This window comes from Colobus angolensis, unplaced genomic scaffold (assembly GCF_000951035.1).
Source record: "Colobus angolensis palliatus isolate OR3802 unplaced genomic scaffold, Cang.pa_1.0 Scaffold6, whole genome shotgun sequence".
NCBI lineage: Eukaryota > Metazoa > Chordata > Mammalia > Primates > Cercopithecidae > Colobus > Colobus angolensis.
This window is the reverse complement of record NW_012119598.1, coordinates 16,586,833-16,603,807: the sequence shown is the minus strand read 5'-3', so window position 1 is coordinate 16,603,807 and position 16,975 is coordinate 16,586,833. Positions and strand designations below refer to the sequence as shown.

The 16,975-nt window shown below is 36.8% G+C and overlaps 1 protein-coding gene across 4 annotated transcripts in view; it reads left to right on the top strand.

Moving 5' to 3' along the window:
- The window catches only part of DTNBP1 (dystrobrevin binding protein 1), a 158,586-nt gene that overhangs the window by 6,921 nt on the left and 134,690 nt on the right, over positions 1–16,975 (top strand). The window contains exons 2-4 of one of the 4 annotated variants that reach the window (XM_011962734.1): positions 2,771–2,824; positions 3,545–3,595; positions 14,188–14,248. In XM_011962734.1, the coding sequence (XP_011818124.1) occupies positions 2,771–2,824; positions 3,545–3,595; positions 14,188–14,248 (166 nt within the window). Of the gene's footprint in view, positions 1–2,769; positions 2,825–3,499; positions 3,596–14,187; positions 14,249–16,975 lie in introns of those variants that run through there. The other 3 variants (XM_011962736.1, XM_011962737.1, XM_011962735.1) reach the window with 3 other exon arrangements.

The following is a 16,975-nucleotide window of genomic DNA, read 5'->3' as shown; positions in this document are numbered from 1 at the left end:
AAAAAAAAAAAAAAAAAAACATGAATTCTTTGATATTATCGATTATACAGTCCATAATCAGATGTCTTCTTCTTAGAAATGACTTTTTACAGTTGGTTTGTTCAAATCCAGATCAGGCAAGTTTCACACATTAAATGTGGTTAAAGACCAATTTTTAAAATATGACTGTTAAAGAGCCACGTGGGAAAGCTTTTATTGAATCTTCCAACAATTTTACTCTCTGTTTCCTGTAACTCCTTTTTTCCCTTTCATTTCAAACTAGTTTTTTCTTTTTGTGGGTGGCAGGGAGGAGATGGGGGGACAGAGAAGAGAATCCCAAACTTGGCTTATTACAATTAAGAAATTAAAAGTTTGTTTTAGAAATAAATAGTTGAAATACCAACTTAGAGATTTGCTAGATCATATAATTTGAGTAGTCCAAAGAGGATCTTAGGAATTCCCTTTCACCCTCAACTGTATAGAATTGTCCTGAATCACTAAAAATAATGCGAGAATCATTTTTTTGAGTATGATGTACTGCTGTATATAACTAGGATAATTTTGCCTGAGATGTTCTAAGTATTTTGATCAAATTGTATAGTGCAAGTGGTAGAGCATGGCCATAAAAACTGTTTTCCTTAGTTTTTGCTTAATCTTGGTTTAAACCAGATTTACTAGTTTCCAAGATAAGCTTAGAAATTTATATCAGACTTTTACATAATTTCCTAGACTTATCTAGAGAAATATGCAAATTACTTTTGTATTAAAGAGATTACTGAATCTTTTGAATGTTGCAGAGGAATTGATCTTGTCAATATTTTATTTTTTGAAAAAGATCATAGAGTAATATGAAACTCTTTGTATGACCTTGGCATTCTAATTTGGTTTAAAAAAATGCAGTTTATCAGAAGTCCGCATATGGTGCTTAATCAGACATTATAGACAGAAAAGATGGAATCCTGTTTCAGAACCAGCATGCATAGTTGTGCAGGTTGTACACTGTACAATGCATAGTTGAGTCATTCATGCAAGAGTCAACTTGTATATTACAGTTTCTGGCTGATGGTAGTAAAGTGTCTGGAGGAAGGAACACCTATTTCTATTTTTACAAAGACTTTGTAGGGGCTAGCAGTAGTACTGTGGCCTATATTTTCAGTTTCTATTTACAAATGAATATTTGTTGAAGTGATTGAGAAGAATGTGTATATGATATCTCATTTTACATATTACCACATACTATAGCTCTCACTTATTGGCAACCTCAGTTATCTGTAACAGAGTCCACAGCCAAAATAAAGTAAAACTGGGCTAGTGAAGTGAAAATAAGTTGTACAGTTTATGAACATCATATTTTACATTTAAAAGAGCCTGTTAATTCTATATATGCAGCTCTAGCCCATTTATCTGTTTTCCAGTGCAATAAATTTAAAAGCAGCAAGTAGAGGGGAGGAGACTGCTAGAGTTAAATAGCTAGCAGAAGCAGTGAGTGAGAGCTGACAGCCGGGTGGCCAATGGTAGAGAAAGAAAATTTAGGAAAGGTAAACATAAGAGCCCAAACAGACACAAAGCTACCATAGATTGGTTTCAGCTTAATAGATGAAGATGCATTTCTAGCTCAGAAGTATCAGGGAAGAGTACTGTTTTGCTGCAAAATGTAGTCAGTGATGTTCTTAATACTGATCCTGAGTTATCCCAAAATGTTAAGTGAGATATGCTAAATCCTCTTTAATGAAAGAAATTTGCGATATATTTTAAAAAGCTTTTTCTCCACTAAAATTTCAAATACTGTGGGCGCTTAAAGAGATTTGAATGCCTGGGTAGCATCTACTTAATGAAGTGTGCTGCTTAGATATCTTTGTTACCTATCGATTTCTCCTATGTGGAACATTACTTTTTCTAAAGATGCCAGATAAATTATGTTTCTGTGGTCTGATCACATTTAGGAATCTTTGTTTCTAAAAAAGGGACTTGAGATAAGTGAGAATATGAAAATAAGGCCTGGCGTGGTAGTGCACACCTGTAATCCCAGCTCTTTGCGGGGGCTGAGGTGGGAAGATCACTTGAGGACAGGAGTTAGAGACCAGATTGGGCACCATAGTGAGACCAAAATAAAAGTGAAACAAATAGCTGGGCATGGTGGCACATACCTGTAGTCCTTGTCACCCAGGATGCTGAGGTGGGAGGATTGCTTGAGCCCAAGAGTTTGAGGTTATAGTAAGCTCTAATCGCACCACTATACTCTAGCCTGGGCAGCAGAGTGAGACCATCTCGTTAAAAAAAAAAAAAAATTGCTACAGATTTCCCGTTTGTGGTATCTAACATATAGTAAACACTCAAATATTTGTTGTCTTTTGAGGTACTTAATTCTTGCTTAAAAAAACAAAAGTAGCTTATCTGACCTAAAATTTTAACGTGAAAATTTGTGGTTGAAAAATCTCTGGGCTGGGTGGGGTGGCTCATGCCTGTAATCCCAGCATTTTGGGAGGCGGCTGAGGCAGGAGGATCATTTGAGGCATGGGGTTTGAGACCAGCTTGGGCAACATAGCCAGACTCTGTCTCCACTAAATAAAAAAAGAAATTACCCAGGCTTGGTGGCGGGTGACTATAGTCCCAGCTACTCAGGAGGATGAGGTGGGAGGATCACTTGGGCCCAGGAGGTTGAGGCTGCAGTGAGTCATGTACATGTCACTGCACTCCAGCCTGGGCAACAGAGTGAGACCCTGTCTCAAAAAAAAATAATAATAATAATCTCTTGACTTGTAAAAATATTATATTTTATATTGAATTATAGGCTGAAGACTTTAAGTGACAAGTCAAGAGAAGCAAAAGTGAAAAGCAAACCCAGGTAAGCTTGTGCTAAGATTTTAAGTTACTGTGACTTAAATTTCATACAATGTTTGGTTGTGTTCATAATTGTGTAATTATATTAATGAACCTTAGATTTGTTGAGTGCATCTGACTACAAAATAATTTATTGGTTCTTTCTAAATTTTGTAATGGAAAATTTTCCAATAAAATTGTGAAATGGTTGAAAAAATGGTAAAGTATAATTGTTTTACTCTGACAATCAGTGAGTATTATTTGATCAAAATTAGTCATTTTTAATTTGTATAAGAGCAAAATGAAAAGTCCTGAATTATTGAAAAGCAAATTAATAATGAAATACTACTTGGCAAATGAGCCTCTTTAGCTGTTACCTGTTTTATGTGAAAACACCAGGATTGTGCTGTTTGTCCATTTTTTTAATAAAGTAAAGCATGTGACCAGATTTCATTTTCAACCTAGAGATGAACTTTGATCTTACGTATTTGTTCTTATCCAACATTATATTAAATCATTTATTGTATCGTATGCTGAAGACAATCTCTGGGGCAAAATGATGGTTGACAGTGTGTTACAGTACATTAACTCTGAAATAAAACACATTTCTCTAAAAGTTTAATGATTGTCATTAGTGATTTTAAAATATATTACAATTGACAATGTCAAAATTCTTGTATGTACCTTTGTTTTTTTTCAGTTGGCTAAATCAAGAACAGTTTTAATAAGTGTTTCTTTTGGGCAGGACTGTTCCATTTTTGCCAAAGTACTCTGCTGGATTAGAATTACTTAGCAGGTAAGTGTTTTCATTTGTAGAGGAAGGTTATACTTCTGACTGTTTTACTGACCAAAAATATCTTTTAATTTTATAGGTTAAAAACCTTAAAATAGGTAAATTTTACCTTAATGCAGTGATTGGAAATTATTTGTGTATTATTTTCCTTGAGAGCTTTCACTTTTTACTCATTAGTACAAAGTCCATTCAAACTTTGAGCAGACAAATCAGTATGGTATTTACAAGTCAATATTTTATTATGTTTATTGATAATATGTATCGCTTCTTTGTTACAAGAAAAATGATTCTGGATTTGAGGCCCCAATAATTTTGTTTTTTCACTTTGATTCTTACGTCATTTCTTTTCCAGTCCATTCTTTTATTGACGTGGAGGTTAATATTAAAATATGTGGTCTTTTTAGATATAACATCAAAAGCACAAACAAGATAAAAATTAGACACAATGGACTTGGTCAAAATTAAATATTTTTGTGCATCGACACCATCAAGATAGTGAAGTGACAAAACGCAGAATGTGACAAAATATTTGCAGATCATATATATGAGGAATGACGTGTATCCAGAATATATAAAGAACTTTGATAACTTAACAATAAAAAGACAAATAACCCCATGAAGAAATAGACAAAAAATTTGAATAGACATTTCTCAAAAGAAGATATGCAAATGACCAATAAGCACATGTAAAGATGCTCAACTTTGTTAGTCTTCACAGAAACGCAAATCGAAACCACAATGAGGCCGGTCACGGTCACTCATGCCTGTAATCCCAGCGCTTTGGGAGGTTGAGGCAGGCAGATCACTTGATGTCAGGAGTTTGAGACCAGCCTGGCCAACATAGTGAAACCCTGTCTCTTACTAAAGATACAAAAATTAGCTGGGCCTGGTGGTGCATGCCTGTAATCCTAGCCACTCAGGGGGCTGAGGCAGGAGAATCCCTTCTGAGGCAAGGAGAATCACTGGAGTGCCATGGCATCATCTCGGCAGAGGTTGTGGTGAGCTGAGATCGTGCCATTATCCTCCAGCCTGGGCAACAAGAGCGAAACTCCATCTCAATAAATAAATAAATAAATAAATGAATAAATACAGTATATGGTTACAGTATGTCGTTATACATAGTTCTGTGCTTACTAATGTGCCATTTGACGGATGTGTGGTAAAGATATATGTGGGAGAGGGTGTACTGCTTTTCCTTCTCTGTATTTGTTATGACACAATCTCTAATACCTACATTTTCCTTTCTCCTTTCTGGTTCTTCATTGAGTTTCTTTTTATGGCTGCTAAATCTAGAGATTTTCCTTCTCTGAAGTGAAAAGTACTTAATATATTTTCTTCCTTTGTTTTGTTGCGTGAAGAACAGAAATGAACATGAAAGGAAGTGTAGTACAAATTAATCAGTAACGTATTGTTTACTATTTACATTTTATCTTTATTTTTTCTCTAGAAACTTAGTTGAAATAGCTTCATTTTACTGAAAAATTTATGTTAGAGCTATCTATTTTTTGTGTGGTATTTTTTTGGGGATGGCATTGCATTTTGGGAGTTAATGTGGAAAATTTACATCTATAGGAGAGTTTCAATAATGAGTCCATACATTGCACTGAAACAGTCTTTTCCCATTGGAACAAAAATTGAATGTGGGAAAGACCATTTTAAATAGCAAATATTTAAATCCTATTTTTAATTTTAAAAATGCAGTATACGTAACATAAAGTTTGTCTTAACCATTCTTAAATTGAGTAGTGCTGAGTACATTCACATGGTTGTGCATCCAATCCCAAAAACTCTTTCCATCTTGCAAAATGGAAACTCTGTACCTATTAACCAACAACTCTCATTTCTACTTCCTCCTCTCCATCCCAGGCAACCATCATTCTATTTTCTTTCTCTGAGAATTTGACTATTCTAGGAACATCATATAAAGTACTTTTGTGTGTGACCAGCTTATTTCATTTACCATAATGTTTTCAAAGTTTATGTTGTAGCATGTGTCAGAATTTTCTTTCTTTGAAAAGCTGAATGTTCTGTTGTAAGTATGTACCATATTTTGTTTATTCATCTGTTGATGGACACTTGAGTTGCTTCCACTTTTTGGCTGTTCTAAATAATGCTGCTAGGAACATGAGTGACAAGTATCTTTTTGGCACCTTGCTTTCAGTTCCTTTGGGTATATACCCAGCTGTAGAATTATTGGATCATATGGTAATTCTGTGTTTTATTCTTTCTGGAAACACCATACTGTTTTCCATAGTGACTGTATCATTTTACTTTCCCATCAGTATTGTATAAAGGTTCTAATTTCTTCCTATCTTCACCAATGCTCGCTATTTTCTTGTTTTTTATTATAGCTACTCTAATGAGTGTGAGGATTTTCCCCTGTGTTTTCTTCTAAGAGTTTTTCTTGTCAAGATTGTTTTGGCTGTTGAAGGTCATTTGAGATTTCATATGAATTTTAAGATGTATTTTCTGTTGTTTGCAAAGAACGTCATTGGGATTTCAATTGGGATTAAATTGAATCTGTGGTCATTTTGCTTATTACAGATAACAATGTTAAGTATTCCAATCCATTAACATGGAGTGCTTTTTCTATTTATTGATGTCTTCTTTAATTTCTTTCAATATTGTTTTGTAGTTTCCATTGCGTGAGTCTTTCATCATCTTTGTTAATTCCCAAGTATTTTTTTTGTTGCTATCACATATGAAATTGTTTTCTTAGTTGCTTTTTTGAATTATTTATTGGTAGTATGTAGAAACAACTGACTTTTGTGTTGATTTAGTATCGTACTTTGCTGAGTTCCTTTATCCTGATAGTTTTTTGTGTGGAACTTTCAGGGTTTTCTGCATATAAGATCATACCATTTATGAATAGAGATCATTTTACTTCATTCATTCCAATTTGAATGCCTTTTCTTTCTTTTTCTTGCCTAATTGCTCTGGCTACACCATCCAGTACTGTGTTGAGTCGAAGTGGAAAGAGCAGGCATCCTTGTCTTGTTCCTTCTCTTGATCCTGATCTTACAGGAAAAGCTTTCAGTCTTTCAACATTGAGTATAATGTTAACTATGAATTTTTATTATGTTGATATTGTTCCCTTCTACTTCTAGTTTTAATGTTTTTATCATGAAAGGATGTTGAATTTTTTTAAATAATTTTTCTGCTTGAATTAGGATGACCATGTGTTTTTTTTTCCCTTTCGTTCTACCAATCTGGTATATTATTACATTGACAGATTTTCATATTTTGAGCCATTCTTGCATTCCAGGAATAAATCCCACTTGGAAATTGTGTATAATGCTTTTAACATGCTGCAGAATTTAGTTTGCCAATATTTTGTTGAAGATTTTTGCATTAGTATTCATAAGGAGTATTGGTCTGTAGTTTCCTTTTCTTGTATGCCTTTGGCTTTGGTATTAGAGTAATGCTGGCTTATAGAATGAGTTAGGATTTCTTCCTTCCTCTTCATTTTCTTTTTTAAAAGAATTTCAGAATGGTCGATGTTGGTTCTTTTTTAAATGTTTGGTAGAATTCACCAGTGAAGCAATCAAGTCCAGGATTTTTCATCTTGAGGTTTTTTATTACTAATTAAATTTCTCATTTCTTCAGGATTCAGTCTTGGTATGTTTTTGTGTTTGTGGGAATTTGTCCACTTCAGCTAGGTTATCCAGTTTGTTAGCATACATTGTTCATAGCACTCTCTTATAATCCTTTTTACTTCTATAAGATTCATAGTAAGAGTCCCACTTCATTATAGTTTTAGTAACTTGAATCTTTTTTTTTCCTTAGTCAATCTAGGTAAACGTTTGTTAATTTTGATAATTTAACTTGTTTTATCTTTAATCATGTTGATTCTTTCTTCTACTCAAATGTGCTTTGGAACTCCTCCAGTGAATTATTCATTTCAGTTATTAGACTTTTAATCTCCAGAATTTCTTATTGGTTCCTTTCTGTTTTATATCTACCACTGGTAGATAAAAATGGTAATGGTATTGATGTTATCATTTTGTTCATGTATCATTTTTCACATCTGACTGGCATGAGATTGTGTGTATCTCATTGTGGTTTTAATTTGCATTGCTCTGATGATTAGTGATGTTGAGCATTTTTTTCATCTTTGTTGGCTGCTCGTATGTCTTCATTTGAGAAGAGTCTATTCATATCCTTTGCTCACTTTTTAATGGGGTTTTTTCTTGTTCATTTGTTTTAAGTTCCTTATAGATTCTGGATATTAATCTTTTGTTGATGCATAGTTTGCAAATACTTTCTCTCATTCTGTAGGTTTTCTGTTTATTGTGTTAATTTTTTCTTTTGCTGTGCAGAAGCTCTTTAGTTTAAGTCCCATTTGTCAATTTTTGTCGCAGTTGTTTTTGAGGTCTTAGTCATAAATTCTTTGCTTAGGCCAATGCCCAGAAGGGTTTTTTTCTGGGTTTTCTTCTAGAGTTTTTATACTTTGAGGTCCTACACGTAAGTCTTTAATCTTGAGCTAATTTTTGTAAATGATAAGAGGTAGGGGTCCAGTTTTGTTCATCCATAAATGGCTAGCCAGTTTTCCTTGCACCATTTATTGAGTAGGATGTCCTTTCCCCATTGTTTATTTTTGTTGACGTTGTTGAAGATCAGTTAGTTGTAGCTGTGTGACTTTATTTCTGGGTTCTCTGTCCTGTTCCATTGATCTGTGTGTCTATTTTTATACTGGTACTATGATGTTTTGGTTACTATAGCCTTGTAGTATGGTTTGAAGTCAGGTAATGTGATGCTTCTAAGTTCGTTCTTTTTGCTTTGGTTTACTTTGGCTATTCAGGCTCTTTTTTTGGTTCCATATGAATTTTAGATTTTTTTTTTTCTGATTTTGTGGAAAATGGCATTGGTAATTTGATGGGAATTGCATTGAATCTGTAGATTGCTTTGGGTAATGTGGTCATTTTAATGATATCGATTCTTCTAATCCATGAGCATGGAATGTTTTTCCATTTGTGTCACCTATGATTTCTTTCATCAGTGTTTTACAGTTCTCTTTGTAGAGATCTTTCACTTCCTTGGTTATATATACTAGGTATTGTATATGTGTGTGTGTGTGTGTGTGTGTATGTATCTGTTGTAAATGAGATTGAGTTCTTGATCTGGTTCTCAGATTGAATGTTGTTGGTGTGTAAAAAGGCTGTGATTTTATTTTTATTTATTTTTTAATTTTTATTTTTTAGTTTCTCAAATGAGTTGATGCTATGGATTTTTGTACATTGCTTTTGTATGCTGAAAAGTTACTGAAGTTATTTATCAGGTCTATGAGTCTTTTGGAGGATTCGTTAGGGTTTTCTGGATATATAGTCATGTTGTCAGCAAACAGAGATAATTAATGTGTCTTCATCTTTTCCTAGTTGGATGCCTTATATTTCTTTCTCATGCTTGATTGCTTCAGCTAGGACTTCCAGTATTATGTTGAATAGGAGTGGTGGGAGTGGACATCCTTGTCTTGTTCCAGTTCTTAGGGGGAATGCTTTCAACTATTGCCCGTTCAGTATTATGTTGGCTGTGGGTTTGTTATATATGGCTCTTATTATTTTCAGGTATGTTCCGTAGATGCCTTGTTTGTTGAGGAATTTCATTATGAAGGGATGTTGAATTTTATCAAATGCCTTTTCTGTGTCTATTGAGATCATGTTATTTTTACTTTTAACTCTGTTTATGTGATAAATCACATTTATTGATTTGTGTTTGTTGAACCATCCTTGCATCCCAGGGATAAAACCCACTTGATCATGGTGAACTATCTCTTAGATGTGCTGCTGGATTTGGTTTGATAGCATTTTGTTGAGAATTTCTGTGTCTGTGTTTATCAGGGATGTTGACCTGTAGTTTTCCTTTTTTGTTATGTCATTGCTAGGTTTTGGAATCAGAATAATACTAGTTGCATAGAATGAGATGAAGGAGAAATCCCCACTCTTCAGTTTTTTGGAATAGTTTCACTAAGATCGGTACCAGTTCTTTGCATATCTGGTGGAATTTAGCTGGTCTAGGGCTTTTTTTGGTTGGTAGATTTTTTTTTTATTATTACTGATTGAATGTTGTAACATTGTGTGTCCAAGTGCATGTACTGGCCCCTGGCAGGGAGAACACTGCTGCATCAGCAACAGTGTAGGGGGATGCAGGAGATGGCCCCTTCCCCACATCCATTCCTGGGTGATGATACTGCCTCTTGCAGTGGTTGGCACTGTGCCTGCATTTCCTGTGTCCCCTGGGGTGCTTTTGGTGGGCTGCACTCTCTTCCACGTAGGGATGGCCCATGCAGGGGGTTAGATCTCCAGAGATCTCACAGTTACTTGGGGAACTGCTGGTTCCCTGTGCTTGCCAAAGTTAGCGTGGTTTGTGGAGTGTGTTTGCAGGGAATCTGATGGTGTGGTGACTCAAGGGCAGAGAGTCCCTGGGCAGGGCAGCATCCCACTGCCAGTGAGCGACGAGTATGGTATCTGGCACCTGAGGGTAGTGTGGACATGCCTGTACACACGAGTTGGCCACCAGATTCTCCAGCCCCAGGAGGTTTTCAAATCGCCACCAATAGTGTTGCTCTGGGTCACAAGGGCAGAGGAGCACTCTCCAACAGTTTGTTGGTCAGGAGATTGTTGGAGGAGTGAGGGGAGCAGAGAACTACTCCCACCTACCCTTTCCACAGGGCTCCAAGGTCCTTGAGGGTCGATCTCTGCCAGACTCTTGCTGCTTTCCTTTTCTGCACCCCAGCTTCTTCCCATGGGCACTCTGACAGGTCCTGCCTCCCTTCCCTCAGTTTTCTGACTAGAATTTGTCACCAGTAACTTTTATCTATTTTTTGAGAAAAACTGGCTTTTGATGTCCCTAGTAAGCCATCTTGGGACAAAAAAAAAAAAAAAACACACCACAAAACAAAAAACAATTTCATCTGTTATTGAATGTCCTAATCTTTAAGTGTCTGGCTCTCCAAAAGGGAAAAGAGAACAAAGAAAGGGGACAAAACCAGACGTTGGCCTTTTAAATCCTCTGAAAATTGCTAGCCAGAGCAGGAGGGGTTTTCAACAGTAGCTGCCTCTGTGTCTGCATCTCCCTGATTAGAAGCAGCAATTGTGATCAAAGCGCAGACTCCCTGATGTTTGGAGCACAGGGTCCTTATTGGCCCACCTTGACTTTCATAAGCCATGTATAAGCTACTTCAGGAACAAGTGCATGGCTGCCTGTCCAGGGGTTGGGGTGGTGGATGAGTAGCTGCCATTGTGCTAAAACCTGAAGTCGACTGAAATGAACCTCAATTTACCCTCCAGACCTTCCTCTGGAAGTTGCAAGCCTTTAATAGATTCTAGAGTCCCAAAATAGTTATATCAGACAGATTCTGCCTATGTGATTGTGATCTAGGTAGGGTGACAGATTCTAGATGCTTCTTACTCTGACATCTTCTATTTCCTAAATCATAATGTTTCAAAGAGTGTAGTACAACACAGTCTACAGTTACTTTCCTAGGTTCCTATGGCTCTAATGCTATATAATTAGGCCTTTCCTTTGTCTACCAAGTAAGGTAATTATTTACATATGTGTTCATCTTCCTAACTGTATTGTGAACTCTTCCACTAGTCTTCCCATAGTATACATAGAATATATTCAGTAACGATTTGAATGTGAGAATTACACATTATGAATGTGGCTTCTTCATTTCGTCATCATTGACTTGTGATTTTTAAAGATGTTTGAGTTTGAACACAGAAAAATTGAAGTTTACATCCAGTGTCTTTATCTCAGTAAAATGGAGTAAGTTCATATGTCTCTTGAAAGTGATTGGAGGGGGTAAGTTTCAAGGCGGCATAAGATGTGTTATACCTGCTGTGTGTACTTCAGAGAACAATCTAATAGCAATAAATTTTTTTTTAAGTGCTGATTGGCAGCTAAGGCCCATGGAAGGTTGGATAGCATGCATTGTAATGGATTTAATGCATTTCTTCAAACTGCTTCATGGCATAAAAGTAGAGCAGAGAACTTGAATGGTTGGGATAGTCTAGGTTTAGAGAATGCTGAAAACAGTAGGAAAGTCATAAATGAACTAGTTGCTGAACTAGGAAAGTAGAAATGTGGAAGGGGTGTTGTATAATGGCAAGATGGATGTGAAAAGCATACATAATAATGGGGAGAAAAGGAAATGGTGAGATATTATGAAAAGAATGATCTGGAGTCTAAATTTGGCAAGTAAGGATTAATTTTCTCTTTCCCACTGAGTTAAGAAAATGATAGAAAATTTTACCACGAAGTCCTAAATTTTCATTTTATAATTAGTCTGTTTCTTCACTCAACAGACATTTAATGTGTCTCTTCTGTGTTAGGTTCTGTGCTAAGTACCAGGACAACAAAGATGCAAAAGTAAAATTTATCTCAGCAGTTCTGGTGCCTAACAGTGCTTGGCGTTCAGTAAATACTTGTTGATTTTAATTGATACTTACATAATCTTATACATCCAAGAAAATCTAGCTTTCTGTTATTCAGCAGTGACAGCAGGACTGTATTATTTGTGTGACCTTCCACCTTAATTTCATCACATGTAGACTCTAGTGTCACCTGGATTATTCAGATTGATTTTCCTACTTAAATTCAATAGAAAAATTGTGAATCTGACTATGAGGGGAGGCAATATGAATTCATTAAATATGTATTCCTGTTTGGAGAAATACTGGCTGGATAGCTAGAATTTTTTAGATTGGGAATTCAGGTTTTACATCAGCAATCAAATGAATCGTAGTTTAGAAGTTTTATTTTTTAACTTCTCATTTTGAAATAATTTCAGGTTTACAAAAAAACTGCAAAAATAGAACAAGCAACTTCAGCTTTCCCAATGTTAGCGTTTCATATAACCACAGTACAATGATCAAACCAGAAAATAAACATTAGTAAATACTTTAATCCATAGGCCTTATTCAAATTCTATCAATTATCCCACCAGTGTCCTTTTTTCTGGACTAGGATCCAATCCAGGATCACACATCATATTTAGTCAAAATGTCTCCATTGTCTTCTTTAACATGGAACAGTTCTTTAGTCTTTGTCTTTCATGACCTCAATACTTTCAAAGAGTACTTGCCAAGGCTGGGCATGGTGTAGCTCATGTCTGTAATTTCAGCACTTTGGGAGACTGAGATGGGTGGATCACTCGAGTCCAAGAGGTTGAGGCTGCAGTGAGCTCAACCACTCCAGCCTGGGTGACAGAGTGAGACCCTGTCTTAAAAAAAAAAAAAAGTACTGGCCAATTATGTTTCAAAATGTCTATGAATTTGGATTTTTCTATTTCCTTGTAATTAACTGTAAGTTAGTACTGTTTTGGCAAGAATACCAGAAGAGTAATATCATATCCTTCCCCGTGCATCCCATCAGGAGGCACGTAATGTTGATGTGTCTCATCACTGTTGACATTAATTTTGATGACTTTATTAAGGATGTGTCTGCCAGGTTTCTCCTCGGTTAACACTTTTAGTTAATGATTATCCTATGGGGAGATACTTTGAGATTGTGTAAATATCCTGTTTCTTTTTGTGCTTTTACCCACTGATTTTATCATCCATTAAAATTCTTTTTAAAACAATTATTACTATTGTGTTTACCAATTAGTTTTTTTTTCTCATAATTTCTTTTAAAATTACTAATTGGGGCTGGGTGCGGTGGCTCACACCTGTAATCCCAGCACGTTGGGAGGCCGAGGCAGGCAGATCATCTGAGGTCAGGAGTTCGAGAGCAGCCTGACCAATGTGGTGAAATCCTGTCTCTACTAAAAATACAAAAATTAGCCAGGTGTGATGGCATGTACCTGTAATCCCAGCTACTCGGGAGGCTGAGACAGGAGAATTGCTTGAACTCGGGAGATGGAGGTTGCAGTGAGCCGAGATCACATCACTGCACTCCAACCTGGGTGGCAGAGTAAAACTCCGTCTCAAAAAAAACAGGCCGGGCGCGGTGGCTCAAGCCTGTAATCCCAGCACTTTGGGAGGCCGAGACGGGCGGATCACGAGGTCAGGAGATCGAGACCATCCTGGCTAACACGGTAAAACCCCGTCTCTACTAAAAAATACAAAAAACTAGCCGGGCGAGGTGGCGGGCGCCTGTAGTCCCAGCTACTCCGGAGGCTGAGGCAGGAGAATGGCGTGAACCCGGGAGGCGGAGCTTGCAGTGAGCTGAGATCCGGCCACTGCACTCTAGCCCGGGCGACAGAGCGAGACTCCGTCTCAAAAAAAAACAAAAACAAAAAAAAAAAACAAAAAAAAATTACTAATTGTGTTTCTATTATAAGGAAAAGTTTTTCTCTTCTCTGTCATTGATTTATTTATTCAATTATTTACATCACCATGGACTCAGGGATATTTGTTTTATTCTTTGAGTTATAATCCGTTACTACCATTATGTATTTTGTTGCTCCAATTGTTACAGATTTGGCCACTGGAAGCTCCATCAAGTTGACGTATATGTCCTTGCAACATGTCCCCATTATTTTTTGAGTGTTTCCTTTCCAGCACCGTAGGATATTCCACATTCATCTTTAGATAGTATTTCCTTTTAATGTGCGGTTTGCATTTCAAATTTTTTTTCCCTTTTTTTTTTAGATATGAGGATACATGGGCTGCACTTCACAGAAGAGCCAAAGAATGTGCAAGTGCTGGAGAGGTAAAGAATTGGCTAGTCTTATACTCGTGGCAAACTTTCCTTTTTCAGTGCTAAATGGCATTTTAAAAAAATTGAATTTATAATTGTTTGTGTCAAAATGTTTTGCAGGATATCTGAAATTGAATCTAGTTGTTGATTATGAAACTCCCTGAATAAAGCACCTTTTTATCATTTCTCTGTCAAGTAATTTAGTTTAGTTGAACTAGAGAGTTTATAACTTTTATTCTAAGGACAGGTAAATACTTGTTTTATGTAGATATAATGCTCTGAATTTTAGTCTGATGAATTTGCAATATATGTAAATTATAAGACATCTTTTTCTACCCTTTATAAGACATCTCTTTCCACACTATTTAAGAATTCCTTGGCCGGGCGCGGTGGCTCAAGCCTGTAATCCCAGCACTTTGGGAGGCCGAGATGGGCGGATCACGAGGTCAGGAGATCGAGACCATCCTGGCTAACACGGTAAAACCCCGTCTCTACTAAAAAATACAAAAACTAGCCGGGCGAGGTGGCGGGCGCCTGTAGTCCCAGCTACTCCGGAGGCTGAGGCAGGAGAATGGCGTGAACCCGGGAGGCGGAGCTTGTAGCGAGCTGAGATCCGGCCACTGCACTCCAGCCCGGGCGACAGAGCAAGACTCCGTCTCAAAAAAAAAAAAAAAAAGAATTCCTTATTATTTGGTCAAAAAAACTTAACTTTGCTCAGTCTATCCAAAATTATTAATCTGCCTAACAAATAAATACAAAAATTTCAGGGGTCATCCTCAGTTCACTTAGAAGAACAAAGTATTTTTAAGCGCTAGTGTCTTGTAATTTAAATGACTTGGTAAATGTACTTCGCCAAGATCAAATACTCTCCTCGGTGTTGTTGATGTCAATCAAACTTCATTTTTTTCTGAAATGATTTCTGTAATTCTGACTTTAAATAAATTTAGACTGATTATCTTTACCATTTACCTAAATTAGTGAAGCTGTAATAATTATATACAACACAGGAATATATATGATGAAATGTAGAAACTAGCATTTTGCTTAGAACTTACTGAGAAGAAGAAAACGTAGGTTTCTGATAATAAGGCAGAATAGATACTTTGAAAAGCCCTACAGCTATAAAACACTTAAATGTTGGATATGTTTTTTAAAAGTTCTTTAATATACATTAAGCTCACAAAAATTAAGGGAAACATAAAGGGCCAACAACACAACAAAACAGAACAGGGAACTTAAATCAGAGTCATTAAAACAACAAAACAAAACATGGCAGTCGGGATCAAAATACTAAAACAAAAGCTTTGGAGATTTGTGGGAGTAGGAGACTTTGTCTGTGGGGATCTGAATCTGAGACTTTTGATAAAGCTCTTTGGACTTTGAGGTGGCTACATTCCCTGGGTGAAAGCTTAAGCTAGGGGAAAAAAATGTACCTGTTGGCTAAAGGAGTCAACAAGGAAGCCTGTCTGTCTTCCTAACAAGTTGGCATAGCCTCCTTTCTTGATTTGTTACCATGGTATTGGCTTCATAGGAGTATGGGGTTCTAAGTTATATTTTCTGCCTGATCAAGGAACCTCTAAGTTAAGAAATAAAACAGTTGGCCGGGCGCGGTGGCTCACGCCTGTAATCCCAGCACTTTGGGAGGCTGAGGCGGGTGGATCACCTGAGGTCGGGAGTTCGAGACCAGCCTGGCCAACATGGCGAAACCCCATCTCTAATAAAAATACAATACTTAGCCGGGCATGGTGGCGCATGCCTGTAATCCCAACTACTCAGGAGGCTGAGGCAGAAGAATCGCTTCAACCTGGGAGGCAGAGGTTACAGTGAGCTGAGATTGCGCCACTGCACTCCAGCCTGGGTGACAGAGCGAAACTCTGTCTAAAAAAAAAAAAAGATTTGACGCCCAACAAAAACAAATGCAAATTCTCCATGGGTGAAACAGTCTAAACGTAGGTCCCTCAGATTTCCACAGATTAAGTCAGGCTCCCTGTCCTCAAAATATTAGCAAGCACACAAGTAAACCACCAAAAGTTTGAGTCACCAGAACCAAAGAGTGAGATTTAGACCCACAAAGGACTGTAGATACTGCACTATTGAACATTGACTGTTAAGTAGTTATATATAAAATCTTTCAAGAGATAAGAGATGGACTTAAACATGAGTAAGGAAGAAGGCACTATCAAATATTTTAGAGTCATTGAAATTACAAACCCAAAAGATGTGCTTAAAGGCAATTTGAGGCAGCCGAAGAAAGAAAGAGTGAAGTAGAAGAGAGAGTCAAAGAGTACACGGAAAGGATTTCAGAAAGAAAATGGAAAATGTGAAAGAGGAATTGATAGGCAGAGAACACTTATAAAAATGTCTTTAGGTTGAACCAAGTGAGATTGCTAATATTTGATGAATTTTGATCTGTAAAATTGCAGTTTCGTATGAGTTAGCCCAACATATCCAGTAAACCTAAGCAGTTCTAGAAAGAGCATGAGGGAAAGACAATGTAGGAAAAGAAAAATGTCTGAGAATTTTCCATAAATGAGATGTGCAAATCCTCAGATCCAGAAAATACAACAAACAAGCAATATAATAATCCATTCCTAGACACCTCATGCTGAAGCTACAGAACCCAGTTGGGCACAGTGGCTCACACCTGTAATCCCAGCACTTTAGTAGGCCAAGGTGGGTGGATCACCTGAGGTCAGCAGTTTAAGACCAGCCTGGCCAACATGGTGAAACCCTGTCTCT